Raw genomic sequence first — 22,267 nt, 5'->3', positions numbered from 1 at the left:
GCACGGAAATCTCGAAAAGCACTCAATGTAATGAACGCCACTCGGTGCTCTGACTAACGACCAAGAGTGTCAAATAAATGGAAAAGGCACTAAAAGGTAGTGGTCGGTAAGGAAATATTTTGAGAGATTTAGGCAAGGTGCTATAAGAGTAGAATATTTTAACTGAAATATAAGAAGAAATTTGAATGAAGGCCAGAAATATTGGGTAGTCGAAAAAGTCTTTTCGTATTTCGAATCAAGTTTTAATTTATTTTTTCTTTTTTGTATTTATACTAATAAATAAATAAACGGTACACATTCGTTTCAATAGACCACTTTTATCCATTTTTAAAAAAATTCTAAAGATAGCGTATTTCTTCATTATTTTCAGTCATTTTTGAACAGATTTAACTTTTTTCAGCTTCCCTGGATTAAATTTTCTTTGGTTAAATTAAGCTTAAAATCTCACCTTTCCAATACTATAGTATATGGTATGACACAATGTGATTGGTAGCACTGGTGATATACGACTGCAATGGCAACTATTGACAAAATACGAAAAGACTTTTACGACTACCCAGTACATTATTAATGTTCTTAAATAATGCTCACTGACATGCGCATACTGTAATGAATTAATTTAATAAAATTAAATACTCTGAAATAAAATAATCACTTTTATCTGAATCAAGTCCTCGCACCTTTACAACTAGACATTAGCCTTTTCTCTCCTTCGGGCACTCTACATACAAGTATACTATAAAATCACGTATACGCTCAGGTGTGCCAAATTTAATGACCTCCATCAAAGCTTAATGTTATATAGGGTGATTTTTTAAGAGCTTCATAACTTTTTTTTAAAAAAAAACGCATAAAATTTGCAAAATCTCATCGGTTCTTTATTTGAAACGTTAGATTGGTTCATGACATTTACTTTTTGAAGATAATTTCATTTAAATGTTGACCGCGGCTGCGTCTTAGGTGGTCCATTCGGAAAGTCCAATTTTGGGCAACTTTTTCGAGCATTTCGGCCGGAATAGCCCGAATTTCTTCGGAAATGTTGTCTTCCAAAGCTGGAATAGTTGCTGGCTTATTTCTGTAGACTTTAGACTTGACGTAGCCCCACAAAAAATAGTCTAAAGGCGTTAAATCGCATGATCTTGGTGGCCAACTTACGGGTCCATTTCTTGAGATGAATTGTTGTCCGAAGTTTTCCCTCAAAATGGCCATAGAAATCGCGAGCTGTGTGGCATGTAGCGCCATCTTGTTGAAACCACATGTCAACCAAGTTCAGTTCTTCCATTTTTGGCAACAAAAAGTTTGTTAGCATCGAACGATAGCGATCGCCATTCACCGTAACGTTGCGTCCAACAGCATCTTTGAAAAAATACGGTCCAATGATTCCACCAGCGTACAAACCACACCAAACAGTGCATTTTTCGGGATGCATGGGCAGTTCTTGAACGGCTTCTGGTTGCTCTTCACCCCAAATGCGGCAATTTTGCTTATTTACGTAGCCATTCAACCAGAAATGAGCCTCATCGCTGAACAAAACACGCGCGCGAAACACATTTCGAACCGAACACTGATTTTGGTAATAAAATTCAATGATTTGCAAGCGTTGCTCGTTAGTAAGTCTATTCATGATGAAATGTCAAAGCATACTGAGCATCTTTCTCTTTGACACCATGTCTGAAATCCCACGTGATCTGTCAAATACTAATGCATGAAAATCCTAACCTCAAAAAAAATCACCCGTTATTTATATCCTCGTCATTCCTTTGCTGCCATTTAATGTTTATATAAATACTTACTCGCATGTCTTACTTGTAAGCCCATTTTCATTCAAAGCAAATAATTTTTCAAATAATGAGATTGAGGATTATTTTCCTCATGTGCTATCCAGCTGTGCCCAATATAGCATCATGGCCAAGTGTTTGCTGCTATTTTCACTTCACAGTCCAGTAATATCAGGTCAGAGTTAAATGGAACAACACACAAATACAGACAGTCATGTTTTTGCTTTTTGCAGAAGATTCTATAATCCCACAGACTTACATGAACGGTCGCACATACAAATTTTCTGTCGGTAAAATAAGGTTATAAGGCCGTTCGTTGTCTGTATTTAACACAAAAAGTAAATAGTAAGTAAATAAACGAATGGGCGCAATGGGCACGTAAAGAGAAGTTTAACGAGTGCTTGACTCCTTTCCAACATAATGCCGGCCAAAGCTCACAATCACATTAGCAGGACATTTTCTTTAATTTCTCCGTAGTGCAGCCCACCTTTGCCTTCGTCTCGTTCGCAGTTGAGTATTTGCGGTGGCATAGCAATGCCCGCCGTTTACTCATGTTCATGTAGAGCGTTAATGAGTTTAGTAAACGTCAGAGTTTTTCTCGCAACTGACACGGTAAAGCAAAATATCTGTCAGAATATTTGTCTCTTTGTAACGGGTGATTTTTTGAGGTTAGGATTTCATGCATTAGTATTTGACAGATCACGTGGGATTTCAGACATGGTGTCAAAGAGAAAGATGCTCAGTATGCTTTGACATTTCATCATGAATAGAGTTACTAACGAGCAACGCTTGCAAATCATTGAATTTTATTACCAAAATCAGTGTTCGGTTCGAAATGTGTTTCGCGCTTTTTTATCGACAAATTTTGTTCAGCGATGAGGCTCATTTCTGGTTGAATGGCTACGTAAATAAGCAAAATTGCCGCATTTGGGGTGAAGAGCAACCAGAAGCCGTTCAAGAACTGCCCATGCATCCCGAAAAATGCACTGTTTGGTGTGGTTTGTACGCTGGTGGAATCATTGGACCGTATTTTTTCAAAGATGCTGTTGGACGCAACGTTACGGTGAATGGCGATCGCTATCGTTCGATGCTAACAAACTTTTTGTTGCCAAAAATGGAAGAACTGAACTTGGTTGACATGTGGTTTCAACAAGATGGCGCTACATGCCACACAGCTCGCGATTCTATGGCCATTTTGAGGGAAAACTTCGGACAACAATTCATCTCAAGAAATGGACCCGTAAGTTGGCCACCAAGATCATGCGATTTAACGCCTTTAGACTATTTTTTGTGGGGCTACGTCAAGTCTAAAGTCTACAGAAATAAGCCAGCAACTATTCCAGCTTTGGAAGACAACATTTCCGAAGAAATTCGGGCTATTCCGGCCGAAATGCTCGAAAAAGTTGCCCAAAATTGGACTTCCGAATGGACCACCTAAGACGCAGCCGCGGTCAACATTTAAATGAAATTATCTTCAAAAAGTAAATGTCATGAACCAATCTAACGTTTCAAATAAAAGAACCGATGAGATTTTGCAAATTTTATGCGTTTTTTTTTTAGTAAAAAAGTTTTTCTCGCAAGCTCTTAAGCAAAATCAACCCTTTGTACATATGGTAGGTATAAGTGATGGCTATTGAGTTAGTTGAGTTAGGATGTATTTAATGGGAGTGTAAACAAACGCGCTACAAGTGGCTATGAAGTAGGAAAGACTCTTGTTTAACTTACTCCTAATGCAAGATGATTTCTTAGTATCGACAACACGTATATATGTATTCTATATATATAAAGTATAGTAAATATATAGGAGGAGACACTCTTTCAAATCCGAAGCCAGATTATTATACTATTAAATAGGCACTTTTTCTTTTATTCGTTATTCGATGGATCTTCTTCTTCAACTTGTGGTCTAGAAACGTAGAAAAAGTGCTTTGACAAGGTATCGGCTCATAACTAGGAATAAGATTAAAGACTACTGCCACATCGATCGTGTCATTTTTATTTGGTAGAGTTGACTGAGTTTTATATCTGTATAAAGGGTGATCTATTTCGAAGTGCCCTATCTCTATCTATCGTCTCAGATGGTTCATCCGTTTAATGCAATTTCAAATGTCTCGTTCAAGCATTTCGACTGAAGTGTTCTCTCAATAAATCCATTGATTGATGTGATGTTTGAGAAGTGTCGCCAACTTGTAGAAACCAAATATCGACGAGATTAGGAGCTTCAATCTCAGGCATCAAATAGCCACTTATCATGGCGCAATAACGATCGCCATTGACTGTTTCGTTTTCACTGGCATCAGTTATGTAGAAATATGGACTCATGCACCGGCTTACATACCACACCAAACATCTGTTTTTTTTTTCTGGATGAAATGGCAGCTCTTGAGTCTCTTCAGGTTGCTTTTCGTCCCAAATGCGGCAATTTTTATTGCTTTTGTACCCATTGAACAAGAAATGGGTCTCATCGCTGAACAAAATTTGGTTCGTCGGATCTTCTTTAGCTTTTCAAGAGATCACAGAGAGAAGCGATGTAGCTTGGGAAGATCCAGCGGCTTCAGTTCTACCAAAAGCTGTATTTTACAAGCTTTCAATTTAAGATCTCGCCATAAAACGCGCCAAGTCGTACAATAAGTCCGTTCGAATTGTTGCGAACGGAAAGTGCACGCTGACTAGGGCTTCCAATGAGTCCTGGAAGTTGTCCACCCATTCTCTGCTACTTTTGCGAATTATAACGAACGAGACGGGGCTTTGGGATAATATTTTCTTAAGTCTCGCCACCTCGTGGACCTTTTAAAATCCACTACAAAAGTTGTTTCAGGATTCTCGCTTAGTCCTGTACACCAACTGCTTGTAGTCCCTTAGACGATATTTATATTCGGGACAACAGTCCTCACTTTCTGCTAGTTTGGCCCAATTGAAGCATTCCCGTACTTTGGGTATGCAAGATCCTTGTTTCAGCAAGATGGCCCTTTTTTGTCCTTGAGTCGCAACGTAGGGCGTGCGTAGTGAAGAGCTGTATTTAGAGCAATCGTACATACAGTCACGCTCTCTTGAAGCTCTTCATATCAGTTGTTCACGCAGGATCTAAGTCACTTGCCTAATAGTATCTGTCTATACTTTCTGGCCTTTGCTTCCGATCTAATTGAGACGTAGTTGTCCCTATGGTCTGAAAAGGACGGTGTGCTGACCACCCTTCAATTTTCTTCCAATGCATATCAACTTGCGTATAGTGTTATGTCTAGAACGTTTCTTGAAGTGGATCCTATGTGCGTAGGCTTCTCACCTCGATGGAATGTATTCGATTTTTTCGAAATTTCGAATGACTTTATACCGCATCTATCGGACAATATGTAATAAATCTTAATGAAATTCAGTAGGTATATCTTTCGAATTACGGTGCTTTTCAGCTGTGTTCTAAGTCCCCTAATTCTCATATCCTAACATATTTCCAAACATCCGCTTGACTTTATACCTCATACTCTGGTGAATTTCTAAGGCTTCGTAATGAAGTTCAGATGGCCTCCATTTCTGACAAGAAGATAATGTTGAGCAATAAATCAACATTTTCTCATATTATAAGAATGACAAGGCAACCAGGACCCAAAAATCGGTGTATAGCTCACAAAGACTGATCGAACTACTCGTTAGAATTTTAAGCACTCCGAGAGGAAAGAGAGCAAAGCTTTCCATTTAGAAATCCGTGTTCCGACATTTTTTCTCAATAACTCCTCAACTGCTACCACCTCTCAACCGCCAATAACGACACCACTCACTTTAAAAATAAGTACATACAACATTGTAATATTTCTTTTGAAACTGTTCTATACATTACTCTTACTTGTCTACTATACCTGCGCATGTTTTTTATAAATCTCACAAATAGCTGAAAATTTTAAAGTAGTGGAATGTACAAAGCTCCCTAGTTAGCCTCCACTCTTATTTTGCTTCTCCACCGCTTTTTCAGCATTTTAATTACATTTCATTGTAATTTTCTTCATTTTGCAGTTTGTTTTTCAAATTTATCATGTTTCTTTTACTATCAATTCAATGAGTGCCTTTCAAAGCGCAACATTATTCCGCTTCTACTCACTGTTATCATCTATCATTTTGATGTCATTTCGCTCCTCAAATTGCCTCTTCATTTTATTTGATTAAGTTGCCTGTCATGTCCTTGTCCGCACAAAAGTTGCTCGGCTTGTATGGGTGTACTTTGTATAAAAAACAACAAGTACATTAGCACAACATTCTTAGATTTCCAACAACAATTTAGTCATTAAAAATAACTTTTTTGCACATTGTTGTTGCGTTTTCTTATATTTTCAGTTCATTTATGTAGGCCTTCCATCTTATATCATTAACTTTCCTCGGTGTGGTCAACCTTCGTCAACGAAAATACTCGTAACAGCAGTTTTGCTCACGAATGGTCAGAGGTAATGTTATTAAATTAGGTGCATTAACTGACCTTTCCACCTAATTTGATGAAAGGTGTAGCATAGAGGAAAGGTCAAATAAATTTAAAGTAGTATTTTTAAAATAATTTATCAGGCTTTCTTTTATGCGCATCCGCATGCAATATTCTGCTGCTTGAAACTTTTATTACCACTACACCTATTCACCTAACCATGCGTAGAAGTTCAAGGTAAAGATTTTGAGTGGGAGAATTCCTTATTATTATGGGTTTGCGATATCCATGCAATTCTTTATTCCTGTGAAAGTACATTCGATGTTATTATATATGGAGCCCGATTTCCTTTGTATGGCCACCATGGACACTCTTGCAGAAGTCCAGACACTGAACCCAATTTTCGACTGTTTTGAAGCATAGATCGGCCGATACTGCTGCAATTTCACATTCAATATTCGTACGAAGTTCATCAATTGTCGCTGGCTTGTTGGCATAGACCATACACACAGGAAATATTCTAATGTCGTCACATCGCAGGAAGCCTCGATCGTCTAGACTTGACTGGGCCATTGCACGTTCACCAAACTTGGTTTTCAATAAATCGATAGTGACGCTCGCTATGTGGCTTGTGGCGCCGTCTTGTTGGAACCACATATTGTCCAAGCCTATCCAACGGACTAAAAATACTCAGTAATCATTGAACGGTAACAATAACCAATACGGCCCAATGACGCCTCCGGCCCATAAACTCCACCAAATATATTTTTTTCGGTATGAAACGGTGACCCATGGAGTACGTTTAAATTTCTTTCTCACCAATAATACATATTATGCCTATTGACGAAACCTTTCAACCAGAAAAGCGCGTCATTGCTGAAGATGATTTTTCGATGAAAATCCAGATTATTTTCAAGTTGTTGCTTGTTCAATTAACGAACAAACGACGATTCTGAAGGTCAAGCGGCTTCAGTTCTTGCGTTAATTTGATCTTGTAAGGAAGTAGGCCAAAATTCACCACAACGACGTCACAGAGATTCACAACGCTTGAGAACGCCTTGTGAGAGATTGATTGGGGTCTTCCTCAGTTGACACTACGGGAACTTCTTTGTCTCACTGGCACGGGAACATTTTTTACTATTTCTGTGGATTAAATTTTTTCCACTAGACGGTCAATTGTTGATCTGACAGAATGATTATGACGATTATAAATTGGACATAGCGCTCTTAAAGTTGAGGCCAATGTCTCCGAATTTCAGAAGTCAATTTTAATAATTTCGACTCGTTTTTGGACCGTATATCTTTCCATGATGAGATGTCAAATTTTACTAAAGAGAAATGTCAAAAGAATGAGAAAAATATGGCGTCGTTTGCTGTCCCTTATGATATACTTTTGTATCGTCCCTATGAAAAAATCCTATATACAGCATATAGCTGCACTACAAACTGGACGATCAAGTCTTTATGGTAAAAACTTTTTTATTCGACTGGGTATCATAACGAAATTTGGACTAGATTATTGTACTAAGCAACTGTACAATCTCCTAAGAAATTGCTTAGATCTGATCACTATATCATAAAGCTGCCACACAAACTGAACAATCGGGATCAAGTGCTTATATGTGCTCAAGTAATTTTTTATTTGACGAATATATTTGTACAAAGCAATGATAGAATCACCGCAGAAATTTTTTAAATCGGATCACTACATTAAGTTACGATATCGTTCTTGCAAAAAATTCAGGTGTTTTGGAGCGACTCTAACATTGACACACTTCCAAAAATTTAACCAAAATGTGTTAAGTCGATTGATAAGAGTTTTTGAGATCCTATGTTATCTTTTTGATTCCTACACGGGGATATTTAGAAACTTTTCGATGTTATCTGCAGAGTTGGATGTGCGACACAATAGCAGCAAGTTCTTGATTGCTTCACTTCCCTCATTTGATGTTTTATCGTTGTATTCGTGATAAAATAGACTCCTCAAAACACTTATAATTATATTGATAATTTTCAATAATTTCCTCCATTTTGTTCCATTGTAAACACATAATTTCCGAATGACCTCATTAGTAATAGCTTCAAGCTATGCCATATTAGACTGTAAGACCGACAAACTTTCTGGGCACCCATACCCCAATTTCAGTCGGTTGATATCGGGTCTGTTTTTTGAAGTGCTCTTGCGTTCTAGCGCCCGACCTATGGACCTGCAGTAAGCTCAAAAAGCGGTGGTCAACAACCATTACTTGTGCGACTGTGAGATCCCTTTGGCACAGAGGGAACCATAAGACGTTCTCCGAACAACTTTTTGTGAAGTAAATCTTGCCTCAATTGTTGGTATTCTCACTGTTCACTATCCAATATGCGACAGTTTCCATTTCCACCGCACAACGATGGTTTCAACGTTTTCGTTCTGGTGTAGAGGTGGTCGAAGATGCGCCACGCTCCAGAAGGCCTGTCGTCGAAAATTGCGATAAAATCGCTAAATTGGTCGAAATAGACCGGCATAGTAGCAGCCGTAGCATCGGTCAAGAGCTGGGCATGAGTCATCAAACCGTTATAAACCATTTGAAGAAGCTTTGAGTCACTAAGAAGCTCGATGTATGGGTGCCACACGAATTGACGCAAAAAAACATCTTTGACCGTATCGACGCATGCGAATCGCTTCTGAATCGCAACAAAGTCACTTACGATAACGTAAGGCGCAAACGGTCGTGGTCGCAAAGCGGTGGAGCGGCCCAGACGGTGGCCAAGCCTGGATTGATGGCCAGGAAGATTCTTCTGTGTGTTTGGTGGGGGCCTGCTGCCCTATGGCCAAACGCTCAATTCGGACCTGTACTGCCAACAACTGGACCGCTTGAAGGCAGCACTCATGCAGAAGAGGTCATCTTTGATCAACAGAGGCCGAATTGTCTTCCATCAGGACAACGCCAGGCCACACACACATCTTTAGTGACGCGCCAGAAGCTCCGGGAGCTCGGATGGGAGGTTCTTTTGCATCCACCGTCCATAGTCCAGATCTCGCACCAAGTGATTACCACCTGTTTCTGTCCATGACGAACGCGCTTGGTAGTCTGAAGTTGGCCACAAGATATTCCTATGAAAATTAGCTCTCCGAGTTTTTTGCCAATAGAGAAGCGAGCTTCTATGAGAGGGGCATTATGAAGTTGTCATCTCGTTGGGAACGCGTCATCGAACAAAACGGCGCATATTTGACTTGAATCGCATTATTGTAATCAATTTTATGAACAATTGAAAATTCAATAAAAATACCGCAAAAGTTTTTTGACAACATAATATGTATGGAGGAAGATGAGGAGGAACTTGTCACTTTCTCCTCCATTGCTTGACGTTCCCCAGACTGACATTGAAATATATTGATAGATACAACTTTGACGTACTTAGCAAATCGGCTGGGACTGATATTAACCGCTCAAAAAATTTGTGCTAAGCACCAAGGCAATTTGCCAATCTATGAAGATCTGGTGAGCTCTTGTAAGAGCTTTTGCGTAACACAAATCACGTGAGATCCATCGATTTTGAATCAACAATTAACGTAACCAAGTCGCGATTTCATTGGAAATACAAATTTAAAGCAAATATATTGTTCAACTGAGAAAGTTATCAGATAAACTTTTCGCTATCTGATCGAAGGACCGACCATTTCCAACCTTAATCCTTATTTTCTTGTTTTATAAAAATTATTTCATAATATTTCAATGTATTTTTTAACCTTTTTAAATCGTTATAAAAGTTTATATAAATTTAATATTTTAAATACTAAAAAACAGTAAGAAGGTCTTTCTCATATGAGTGCAAAAACTTTCTTCTCAAGAGCAACACTAAATAAAAGTCTGCAATACGAGTATGAGTTCAATCTCTTTAGTTTGCAGTCTAAATGCGTATCATATTTCTTTTTTATACATAATTCACGAAATTCTTTGAATCAAACTGCCGTGATGCGCAAAGACAATACTCTCGCACGTCTTCGTACCCACGAACACCGCCTTTTCAGTTTGCCAAAGGGCAAAATCGCTTTGTTCAACAGCTGGCAAAAACTATTGGAAAAACAGCAGCAGTAATAAAACAGATAAATCACACGCTGATTACGAATTGCTTTCGAAGCACACAAAACTATTTATATTGCAGTCGGCACTTGGACTATCGAATCGCATTGCTGAAATGGCCGCCTCGGTGCAAATCAGTGCGCATAGACGATTCTGTATTGGCCGAAGCATCTATCAGACATTTATGATTTCACGGCGATTCTCTGTTTCTCCTTTCCGGTACAACTGTATGCACATAAATAGCTAGAGCACTAAAAGACTCTTAATACCACTGCACTATTTCGCGCATTTAAAGAGCCACGATACAGTATGGCTTTGATAAACGTATCCTTATTAAAGTTGCCAAAGCTTATAAGCAAAAACTGGCGAATTATTTAATCAAAGAGCGCGCATGGACATGGCATATTTATCTATGGAATACTGTATTTACGCGAATAGCAATTGTGAACTTATTTTGAACAAAGCAAATAACCTTGCAGGTGCACAAATGAAGTCGTACAGTTTGGAAAAAGCTCAGCTATCATTTAGAGATAAATGGTTTTTCTGCTGCGAGCCAACAGGGCCAAAATATATGGCACCTATGTGAGTTTGTATTGAAATGTGTCGGGGTTTCGCTGTGAAAATTTATTGAGTAAAATAAATTGAAATTCCACCAAAAGAATTTTCTGCTGATTATGGAGAAACTTACATACGACTACACCCTTTTTTCGTTTGGTTAGAAGAGTGTGGTGGAATCATTGCGTAATTTATGACAAGATTCGTTTTGGTTGTGGGAAAGCAAATGCGTTTTTGTACGTATGTGAATTTCCTAATCTGTAACTCGCTCTAGTAAATGGAAATTGAATTATTCATTCATATTCAATACTTAAATATGAAAAGTTCCAAGAAGATCCGACGTTTTCGGGCCAAATTTTGTTCAGCGATTAGGCCCACTTCTGGCTCAATGGGTATGTGAACAAGCAAAATTGCCGCATTTGGGACAAAGAGCAAGCTGAAGAAACTCAAGAGCTGTCATTTTTATCAGAAAAAACAATAGTTTTGTTTTCTTCGATATTCTTGGTGTCGTCCACTATGAATACATTCCAACTGGTCAAACCGTCAACAAAGAGTATTATCTTGGTTTTATGAGGCGCTTACGAGACGCTATCCGTCGTAAACGTCCGGGTTTGTGGGCCAACAATTCGTGGATTCTTCATCATGATAACAGATGAGCACACAAAGCTCATGGTGACTTTTTCTTATTCTCCGTACTGAAATATCCACTTCGGGGAACACGCTTCGACTCAATTGAAGACATCAAAACAAATTCGACGCGAGAGCTGACGGCCACTTCGGAAAGTGTCTATAAAAAATGTTTTTACGATTGGAAGAAACACACACATATGCATCGCTTCAAATGGATGTTACTTTGAAGGCGATAAAATAAATTTGGATGATGATTGGAAAATTTTCGTTTCATTTATAAATTCACGATACTTTCTTAACAGAGTGTATATGCATCTATATGTATATATGTATATTACATCAAAACTCTACAGCTAGTATCCAACTGTATAGGATTAACAAAGTTTACAGTTAAGGATATTGCTCCAAATTAAAAAAGGAATAAATAAATTAATTAATTGATGAAATGTTTATAGAAAATATATCTCTTAAATGTTACAACAGTGTTGTCACCTAATAAAAAAATTAATGCCATTATTATATTTGACTTTCTTTACAGCATGAAGTGCCGCATGGCAAACACGCCATGATACTGGTGAGACAATCCAAAGGAAATTTAGTCTGGATATCCACACAAGATACGGGAATCGGCAGCAAACCACCGCCTAGCACCAGCGAAAAAGATAAGAAATTTGAACCGCGTCTAAAAACATGGAGTGAATGCGATAATGTGCAGGTACGAAAATTTATATAGATTTAGTATAGATAATGATGTCAGTAAAGTGAGTAATACTCGTATATAATGTCGGTTATCAAAAGACGGAAATCGAAAACTTTAAAAGCACAAAACTTGTTTAAGCAAATTCAAAGTTAGTAAAGAAATTGACTAGCTTCACACTTTAAAGCAAAGCTCAAACCATTAGTCAGGGGAAAGCTATAAAGCAAAGGATTTTGCATCGATTTATATAAAATCATGATACAGTGATAAGATTTCATATCAACTTTTCTACAAGATCCGCTCAACAGCAAATTGCAAAGGCGCTGCCTTTTTCTTAAATTTTCAAAAATTGCAAGAACACTATGGCTGGTTGATTTCATTTACACTTCTAAAGCTGTTTCGCGTATTGCGCTTGAAATTACCTTTCCATTTAGCACTTCGGCAGTTTTGTAATGCTTTTCGGTAGCTTTATTCTATGCCAGCACCAGTTTTTCCCAAAGGATTATCCGCCTTTGCGTTTTGTGCTTACACGTTTGCGCTCTCCACAGCGCCAGCACAGCCATTTGAAAAGATTTTTCTAGCAGAGAATTTTGCTTTCACTTGCTCTCCTCTTTTTTCTTTTAAATAAAAAGAAGTTTCTGCGTGTAATATTTTGCATTCTGTAACGCTGCTGCGCTTTATAATTAAAGAAATACCAAAAGGATATTATTTAAGCTACTCACCCAAAGGCGAGCGCTGGCAGCAAAGCGCAGAAAAATTGAGAATTTTCATTAAACTTGAGGAAAGCAGGAACAAAACACCAGTCGGCAGTGAAATCTGCTTTACTTTCCTTTTTCGTACCTTCGTACACTGTTTCGTAGACTGCCATGCATACATACTCGTACATGTCAATTTGTAGCATCGTAAATTTGCCGTTATTTAATTATGCGTTCACGTTGTTGGGCGCCACTTTGAAGCGTTTTCATATGCTGCACACGAAATTTAATAAAAGTGTCGACCAAAAATTTCAATCACGAAATTATTGAATAACATATTAATGGTGGCGACGCAGCCAAAACAAAGTGGAACTCGTGCACAGATGCTCTAAGGAGTCCCTATAAATATTGATAAATGTATGCAGCAGATTGTTAGCAGAACTGAGGTGTCTTTTTTATATTTTGTATGCAAAATACACTGGAAACTGTCAATGATGATTAATAAAGAAAATTCGTTCACCAAAATACATAGAAGTGATCACAACCTTAAGGTCATAAAATATGTATGTAGGATAAAGAATAAAAGAATTTAATGAAATTCTTCCATATGTAATACCCACAAAATACCTTTAAAACGTCTACATTGTATAAGCTTTCTGCGATGCTGAGCTTTATTTTAGGTTTAGAAAAGTAATAATCTTTTGGAGTTTATGAGTTGTTACCCAATAAAATCCCTGTTGTTTTTAATGAGGAATAAAAAATTTTGTCTTCAGAAGAGAAAAGCATGTTTATTAACGCTTAGAACCAAAATATTTTTCAATGCATACGCAGATAATCCACAAAACACTACCAAACTTTTATATAGCCTCAATCGAGGTAACTAATTGGTGGTGGTTTTCTCATAGTATTTACTTTACAATTATCATCTAGCTGAACTTGTATCAAATATTAACTTTTTCTGGCCCTATCATCCTAAAAACCGCCGTAGAGCGGGCTAATTCAGTCAGCTCATTGCCGGCTACAGCTTTATGATCCGACACTCAGTTCAGGTGTACATAGTTGCAAAGATATAGGCGGTTCAGCCTTTCTATACACTCCTCCACTAAAGCGATTTGACTACGAGTACATAAGTTGAGATCTATTTTAGTGTCGTCTTCCCACCGCTGTGTATAGTGATACGCTGATTCCGATAGATGCTTTGAAGTATGATAGCAAAGATTTCTGCTTGAAAGATGCCCGAAAAACATCCCATTGGTATGGATAGTTTGATATGCGGTCTCGCAATGCCTGCTCCAATTCCTTCTGGTGTTTTCGAGCCAGTCGTGTGTCTTCTCCTAAGGCCTTCATTTATTGAGATGACATTACCTTCCCTTTGCCAAAACCCTCTGCTGCCATGAGCATCATGGTATGCCTCACTGCCTTTTTGATCACTAGATGGATCGGTGTGAGCTCCAGCATAACTTCAATTGCTGCGGTTGGCCAAGTGCGCATTTACCCTGAAGTGCAGACGCAGGCGAGTCTTTGCAGCTTCGATAGTTGAAGACCTACCGAAGACTTTGTTGCCTTCAATGCCTAATCAACCGCTCCATAAGTGACCATAGTCGATACGATCATGTCACACCCCCCTTGATGATACCTGATTTGCAGGATCAACCCGCTACGTGTCTGTATATCATGAGTGCCTTGGTGGCTCTAGACAGTGTTAGTTCTATATGCTATGATCGACCCAAAAACTTCATCTCTTTAGACACCTAGGGTTAGGGGCCTCAAGCCCGGAAGAGATCTTCGTTTTGTAAAAGGGACGACAATTATTTTCACCGTATTGCATCATCCCTATGCTAGACTTAAGCCGCTTCGCAGAAAGTATTCTCAAATTTATCTTGTACCATTATGACAATGTCATCGACTTACCACTGACATCGAATCCCATTGTTTATAAGCAACCCAAGCATCTATTACTAGACTCCATAGTAGAGGCGAGAGAACTCCACACTGTGGGCACAGTGGATTTAGCTATCTTTCTAAGCAGTACAGCCTCTATCCATCTTCATACTAAAGCCGCCCGCCACATTCCTTTTCTCCAGTGCCTATAGCCTTCCAACCAAAGCTGCTGTACTACGGTGAAGAAAACTTCGTTATATTATAAAACCAAATTACTACATTTTTGAAATCGGTATTTTTAAACTTTTAAAACAACAAAAACCACTAGTTATGTACATATATGTAAGTTTACTAATATTCTAAATAAATAGCACCCTACCATAGTCTACTGTACTGTAGTAGAGTACTACAGCATGCTACTCATACACCACGTCTGCCACTAAACAAATAACTCTTAACCATTAAACGACAATTTTAAATTAAATATTTTCGCACATTTTAATGTTATGCTCAATTAGGACCACTTGAGGCCCAAATGGAAGTCAACGGTAAGCAAGAGACTACATAGTGTACCTACACCTTTAAGTAGCACATGTAGAATAGCGCTTTAAACAGCAAATCTCAAGATTAATTCAAATAATTTAACTATAAACACGAAATACACAAATCAATTAAATTTAAGTAAGGAGTAGCTTTGCTCTCTCCTATATTGTAGTACAATGACCTAAGTAACACTATATCCTAAATCCTATCTTCAATGTACTGCCTTCGCACATACTCCACTTCTCTTTATTCACTTTATTTACATGTAATTGTGCACATGCAACGCCGAATTAGTATTTATTGTAATTACTCATTACACGTACATATACAAATGTATACAGTGAAGTCTCGTTAACATGAATTTTAGTACAATAAAAAAGTAGTCATTCTCACAAATTCGATACTACGTACGTACTTCATATAAATCTTACAACCAAAAAAACAATCATTTTTAAAACCACGACTCCTCTTCAACCGCATGCAAATAAATTAAGGTACGCTTTCTATTTACCTGTAATTAATCAATAAAAGCATTTAATTACATAACACCTGAATGCCGCCAGTCACACCCTCCGTTTAAACACTGAAGAACTCGATGCGGGTGGCCGAACCACCCCTAATTAAATATGCGTGTCGCATACGTACCGCAAAATGCCAGCAAGTGTAACCGAATACTGCGTGTGATGTAGTAGTATTTAAAGCGCATCGATTAGTCGAAGACCCCCAAGTTCAGTGACATTAGCAACAGTTGTTAATGCATTCGGGGAATATCATTATATATTATAACAACAAATGCATTTGCTAAATGTAAATTAGTAATTAATTACTAATTAATTAAACTAAACTAAACTGAAATTAAAAATTAAACTTAATTAGAAAGTAATTAATTTATTACTTAATTAATTTAAGTAAAATTAATTAACTAGTTAGTAATTAATTAATAAATAACTGATTTATTTAATTAATTTAAAATTAATTAAAATAATTAAATTAATTAAAATAATTAATTAAAATAATTAAATTAAAATTAATTTAATTAAATTTAGTTAGTAACTAATTAGTAAATAATTGATTTATTTAATTAATATTTAAAATTCATTAAATTAAATAAATAATTAACTAATTGCGAACTAATTACTTACTAATTAATTAATTTCGTAGTACTCAAAATTTTGTTAAAATTTTTTTTATTCCCGGGAAATTGGACAAATTAAAATGAAAACACTTAATTGGTATATACCACTGAGGTTGCAAAATATGGAGTACCTACAATATTTAAAAGACTCACATTGAGTTAAGTTAGGTAAAGAGACTGATTTCTAGTGAGGCCACAAATGAGTCCACTCTTACAGCTAGAGACGCTTGTCGCATATCGACAAAACGCCATGATCATGCCACAAATTTATTGATACGGCCAATACCTATCCCAGACAAATCACAGGTTCTAGGGTTAACTTGCTTTAACCTCACAGTCCACGAGCTCAAGGCTTTTATATCAACTCTACTATCGGAGTGGATTGCTCTCAAAGAAGCCGGCTGCCACTTTTGCTTAAAAGAAATTACAATGGTCTGAACAGTCTGAAACAATAGTTGATTGAGAGCTCAAGACAGAAGACTTCCCACCAACCTACCTCTTGAACTTCGATCTATCCGCAAAAAGTTCATTTCGTTTTTCTCCAGAACTCCGCCCCACCCATATATCTCTCAGAGGTATGTGGTAGGAGAAGAACCGCTAGGTAAGTTCCGTGACGCAGGAAGCCAAGTTATCGGGAATGCAGTCTAAGTGTGATGGATTCTCTCTCTGTAACTCTTGTTGTGTTCAACACCTCCAACCTCCACAGCATGCATCGACCGGCTGTGTGGACTGGTGATATATGTAGAAGGGCATAAAGTGCCATCTTTGGCCTTGTACTTAGTACACCGCTGATGCCAATTAGAGCCACTTGTTGAACGCGTTCCAGCTATTAAGCGAGCGTGGCCGAGCACATGCCACCAGACAAATACACTATAACACAGTATTGGCTTAACCGCGGTTTCGTAAAGCCAAGCATAACTTTTGGTGAGACCCACCTTGCATTTAAAAAAAGCTGCTGTGGTTTTGCATTTCTTGAAAGTCGGATTCAAGAAGAAGTCTTACAGCGCATGAACCATCACTTCAATCTGACGAACTTTCGGAAATTTGGCCACATTAAACTACTTTTTTGGGACTTCATCAACGTTAGGCAGCCCTAGGTGGAACATTTACAAATTAATAAAGTCAAAATATTGATTTCATTCAAACTCGCCTACCATATTTACATGTCACACAGTGTAAAATTTTTATATATTTTACCCGATATAATTATGGTGTGGAATCGAATGTGGAGCAAGATTCTTTGCTCTTAATAGGTCAGGTTAGATAATTTTCAAAGCAAAAAAACAATGAGTCTTCTGGGCAATGAAAAAAAAAATTATTTACTGGCAATCTTAAGTAGTGAAGAGGAAGTAGAGGGGCGTGGGTGATTTTTTTAAGAATTAAAAGCATTTTAACTCGTTTCCCGGCAAAGAGTCCTATAGAGAATGTTTATAGCAAAATTGGAGGAAATGAAAAGATATACGGCTTTTATATCAACACCAGATTAAGAAGACTGCAGAGCACTAGGGAAACAATGGTGCATCTCTCGCATTGGCAAGACAACGCTGTAAGCATCTGGAGTCCACTGGAGGAGGTATCGATAGTGAGGCCGCAGGGTCTGTTAAAATTCGCGTCAAGCGCAGGCATTCTAAAGGATGACTTCTCTTCTTGGACCTAGCAACTAAACTCGCAAAAGACCAAAACTGGTCTATGCGTGGCTTATTGGCCTACCAGATTATAGGAAGAATTAAACTATCCTGTCTTTATTATTATTTCAAAATATTTATTTCCCACCTTATTTTGACTTAATATCGAAAAAAATTCCTCATTATACCCTGAACAGGGTATATTAAGTTGTCACGAAGTCATCGCATTCTAAGTAGTTTTCTCGATTATTGATAAACTGATTTAAACGATTTTCACCGTATATAAAGAACTTTTCAAAAGACTTCCTATTAGCACGTTTGATTGAAATAGGTTAAGAAGTTTATTGAGATACGCTCACCTTTGGAGATCGAGGCCACACTCATTTTTTTTAAATTTACAGCTCCTCTATCACAATACCTTGCAGCTTATAGCTCTTTAGATTTTGCTTAACGGCACTACGGAGCGATTCTGCTCACCTGCAATACCAACCCCCTTGAGTATCAAACAACATGCCGAAATTGTGCACACGTCCTTTTGTCACCAAGAACCTGTTCATTTTTCGGAACCATCGATATCGGACAACTATAGCATATACTATAACTGTCATGCAAATTAATCAATCAAACTCAAGACATTTTTGGGAAAACATTTATTTATATTTTATTATATATATTTTATTTATATTTATCTTTATATACATACTTAAGGATTTTCATTATTTCCTAAGCATCAAATTTCAGTTTTTGTTATAAATCAATTATTACCGTATTCATAGGGTACACCGTGTCGTATGAGAAACACAAAATTTGTAAGGCATTAACTGTTTATAACTTTTAAAGGCATATTTTTATGCACACAAAAAAGCCTTTTCCTTAAAGTGGTAAATTTTGTATTTGAATATTATTTTTTTCTCTAGATTTGAAATAAAAAATTTATTACAAAAGATCAAAAAATCCTATGTTAAATACATGGGCAAAGAAAAATGATTTAGACACGTTATAAATTTAAAATAAAGTGCTTATTCGTTCGATATTTTTTGAGAGCAAAAACTGAAACTTCAGTGGACACAAAAAATCGACATGCGAAATAACGAACACCCTAAAGCATGTACATACACAAATCATTCTTTCAAAATTCTAATCTTCGCACTTAGGGTTAAATGGAATCTCCAACAGCTGGACATGTGGAGGTCAATTACCGGTATAAGCTTAAATCGCCAACATGTATACAAAAAAACCTTACAAACATTCACATATGCTTCCCATATGCATGCGCGGACAGTTATGATGCGCTGCTTTATGCCGGGGCGCGCAAGTCTGCTGCAATATGTGTGCACAGCACATGTGTAAATCAAACCGGATATGCATATCATACGAACATACATACATATGTGTTAATTCAACCTCTCAAAAATACAAAACCACACATACATATGTACATTCCATACATATGTGCATTCCATACATATATTCCAGATGTGCAAACAAAGTAGTGTTGATCCGCTTAAAGCTGCGCCGTGCCAACGCGCTCAAAGGCCAGCTGGTCGAATCGGATGTGCTGCGGGTGCTTGGGTGTATCCACCGCGAATCTTAAGCACGCTAATTCATCATATTCATGAGCACCATTTGGCCCTGAGTGGCGTCCAACAGCGTCGAATGGCGTCCCTGCAGTTCGGTCAGCAACAGCGTTGGCATTTTCGCACGTCCTCTCGTTTCAATTTTTTCGGCAGTGCTACCAGTTTGCTTTCTTCTTCCTTTTAGCTATGTTGCTAACAGATTTATTTTGTTTGGGCGAAAGTTTTCCCATCGTTTGCACACTTTTTGTAGCTGCCAAGTTTCGTTGCTCTTTTGCCGGGTTTTTCCCCGGTAGTTTTTTGAGTTGGTAAAGTTTGCATACCAACGAGGCGTATTAGCATCATAATGGGAGCGCGTGTCTTGCCGCTAAGTGTCGAGGGCAACGTGTTTACTTTCCCACTTAATGGCTTCGCTGCACACCAACAATCCTTTTAGGGCTGCTTTCATTTGCCGTTTTACTTATTTAATCTGCGATTTTATTTCTCTTAGCAGCTTTCCATTTCAATTTTTATACATTATCCTTCGTTTCTTTTTTTTTTGTCTTGTTTTGTCACTCTAAGGCTCACTGAACTAAGTGCTTCCGCTTGTGTCCCTCAACCCACCAGCGTTTACAGTTTTAAATGTACATAAGATTAACATTTCTCCGCGAACTGGACGTAAAACCGTTTGAGGGAGTGAATAAAAAACTTGTATTTTGTAAATCTGTTGGTTAAAAATGAGTCTCAGCCAAGAAAAAATTAGTCTCAGCCGAACAATCTACTGCGGTCTACTATCGAACCGCTCAACCTCAAGTCCTTGCATGGCAAACTTTTTTATTTGACAAAGTTTCTTCGTGAAACTCACCACAGATATTTTTCCAAAGCAGCGCTGCAATCCTCGAAAAAATTGTTCAGATCGAACAGCTATTATATAGTTCTTTCCTCAGATTTTACCATTCCGTCGGCAAGACACTTCTCACCACACAATTTGCTGCTTTGATGGCAGTTTTTCCTTTCTGGCACGCTCTGTCTTCAACGCTCATTATTCACACTGCATACATATGCGCATATGTATGTGTCTGAATAACGGCAGTTGCTATAATTTTGCTGGCTCAGCAATAAAACTTGATGGATGACCGGCAGAATGCACCACACGACACCAGCATCACCTCGATTGCCCAGTAGCAGGACGACGAACACATTACATATTAGCTTTGACACCAGCAGTTGCATTTTGCCGCATCCCTACGCCAACCGATTGAAGTGTGAACCGTGAAGGCGCGCTTCGGACGACCAGCATGCATAGAGCCAAACATCAGTACAATGCATGCGAATTCTGCCCTAGTCATTACGGGAAAGCGGTGCAGCGCCTAATTGCTGTCTTTGGGCGTGCACTATCGTTATTCATCTTGCTTCCAGCTAAATTGGCAAGCCCATTGCCATTGCCGCACTCCAAAGTTTATCCAAATATCGTATATCTCTATGAGGCAAATAAACATAACTTCGAAATTGAATTTAAGATATGGCTTCTGTTATTAGCAATGCATTGCAAATAGGCGATAGCTATTATAATGCATTTCAGCACATTAAGTGTCGTCAAAACTCATGGAGAGTTCAAGCTTACGGGTGGCTTTAGACCGGCGACAGTAAACGAAACGGTCAGTGCAGACCGGAATTTCTATCTTAGCTCGTTCTTTAGTCTCTTCTTTAAGATATACCAAAAATCTTACGCCGAATTTACAACAGCACGCCAATCGTTCATCCTTTCCGCTGTTTAGCCAATTGGAAATTCAAAGTGTTTCCAGATCTTCGTCTACCAGGTCTTTCTAATGAAATAGAGGTCTTAATCTGCTTCCTCCGACGGATACTACGTCGAATAATTTCAGAGCTGGAGTGGAGTTTTCATCCATTTGGACGACATGACCTAGCCAAGGTAGCCGCTGTCTTTTAATTCGCTGATTCAATATCGTCGTATAACTCATCGTTCCATCGACTTGACATTTGCCAATGCGGTAAGGACCATAAATCTTCCGCTGAACCTTTCTCTCGAAAACTCATAACGCCGACTAATCAGATGTTGTTCTCGTCCCTGCCTCTGTACGATAGAGCAGGGCGGGAATAAAGAGTGACTTATAGAGTTTGGGATTTGTGTGGCCAAAGAGAACTTTACTTCTCAATTGCTTACTCAGTCCGAAGTAGCAACTGTTAGCAGGAATTATACTGCGTTGGATTTCGGTGCTGACATTCTTGTTGGTTTTAATACTAGTTCCGAGAGACACAAAATTATCTACGACTTCGAAGTTGTGACTGTCAACAGTGACGCGGGCCCCGAATCGCGAGTGCGACGACTATTTGTTTGATAACAAGCGAGCACGAAAGTGTTGTCCTTTTTCACAACCAGACCCATACGCTTCGCTTTCTTATCCAATCTGGTGAAAGCAAAACTAACGGCGCGAAAGCAAAACTAACGGCGCGGATATTGAGGCCAATGATAGCAATATCATCGGCGTTCGCCAGCAGCTGTGCACTCTTATAAAAGATTCCACGTTCTCTATTTAGTTCTGCAGCTCGAATTATTTTCTCCAGCAGCAGATTGAAGAATTCACAAGATAGGCAGTCGCCTTGTCTGAATCCTCGTTTGGTATCTTACAGCTCGGAGAGGTCGTTCCCGATCCTGACGGAGCTTTTCGTATTACTCAACGTTAT

At 38.2% G+C, this 22,267-nt stretch overlaps 1 protein-coding gene across 4 annotated transcripts in view; it reads left to right on the top strand.

The window, feature by feature from the left end:
- The window catches only part of LOC105221859 (uncharacterized), a 189,581-nt gene that overhangs the window by 158,506 nt on the left and 8,808 nt on the right, over nucleotides 1-22,267 (top strand). For 2 of the 4 annotated variants that reach the window (XM_049457272.1, XM_049457271.1), the window contains exons 9-10: nucleotides 11,971-12,147; nucleotides 15,224-15,253. In XM_049457272.1, coding sequence (XP_049313229.1) covers nucleotides 11,971-12,147; nucleotides 15,224-15,253 — 207 coding nt within the window. The remainder of the gene's footprint in view (nucleotides 1-11,970; nucleotides 12,148-15,223; nucleotides 15,254-22,267) is intronic. The other 2 variants (XM_049457274.1, XM_049457273.1) reach the window with 1 other exon arrangement.

The sequence above is a fragment of the Bactrocera dorsalis genome, chromosome 5, assembly GCF_023373825.1.
Source record: "Bactrocera dorsalis isolate Fly_Bdor chromosome 5, ASM2337382v1, whole genome shotgun sequence".
NCBI lineage: Eukaryota > Metazoa > Arthropoda > Insecta > Diptera > Tephritidae > Bactrocera > Bactrocera dorsalis.
Note: the sequence above shows the minus strand (reverse complement) of the source record. Positions and strands in the feature narration are given on the sequence as shown.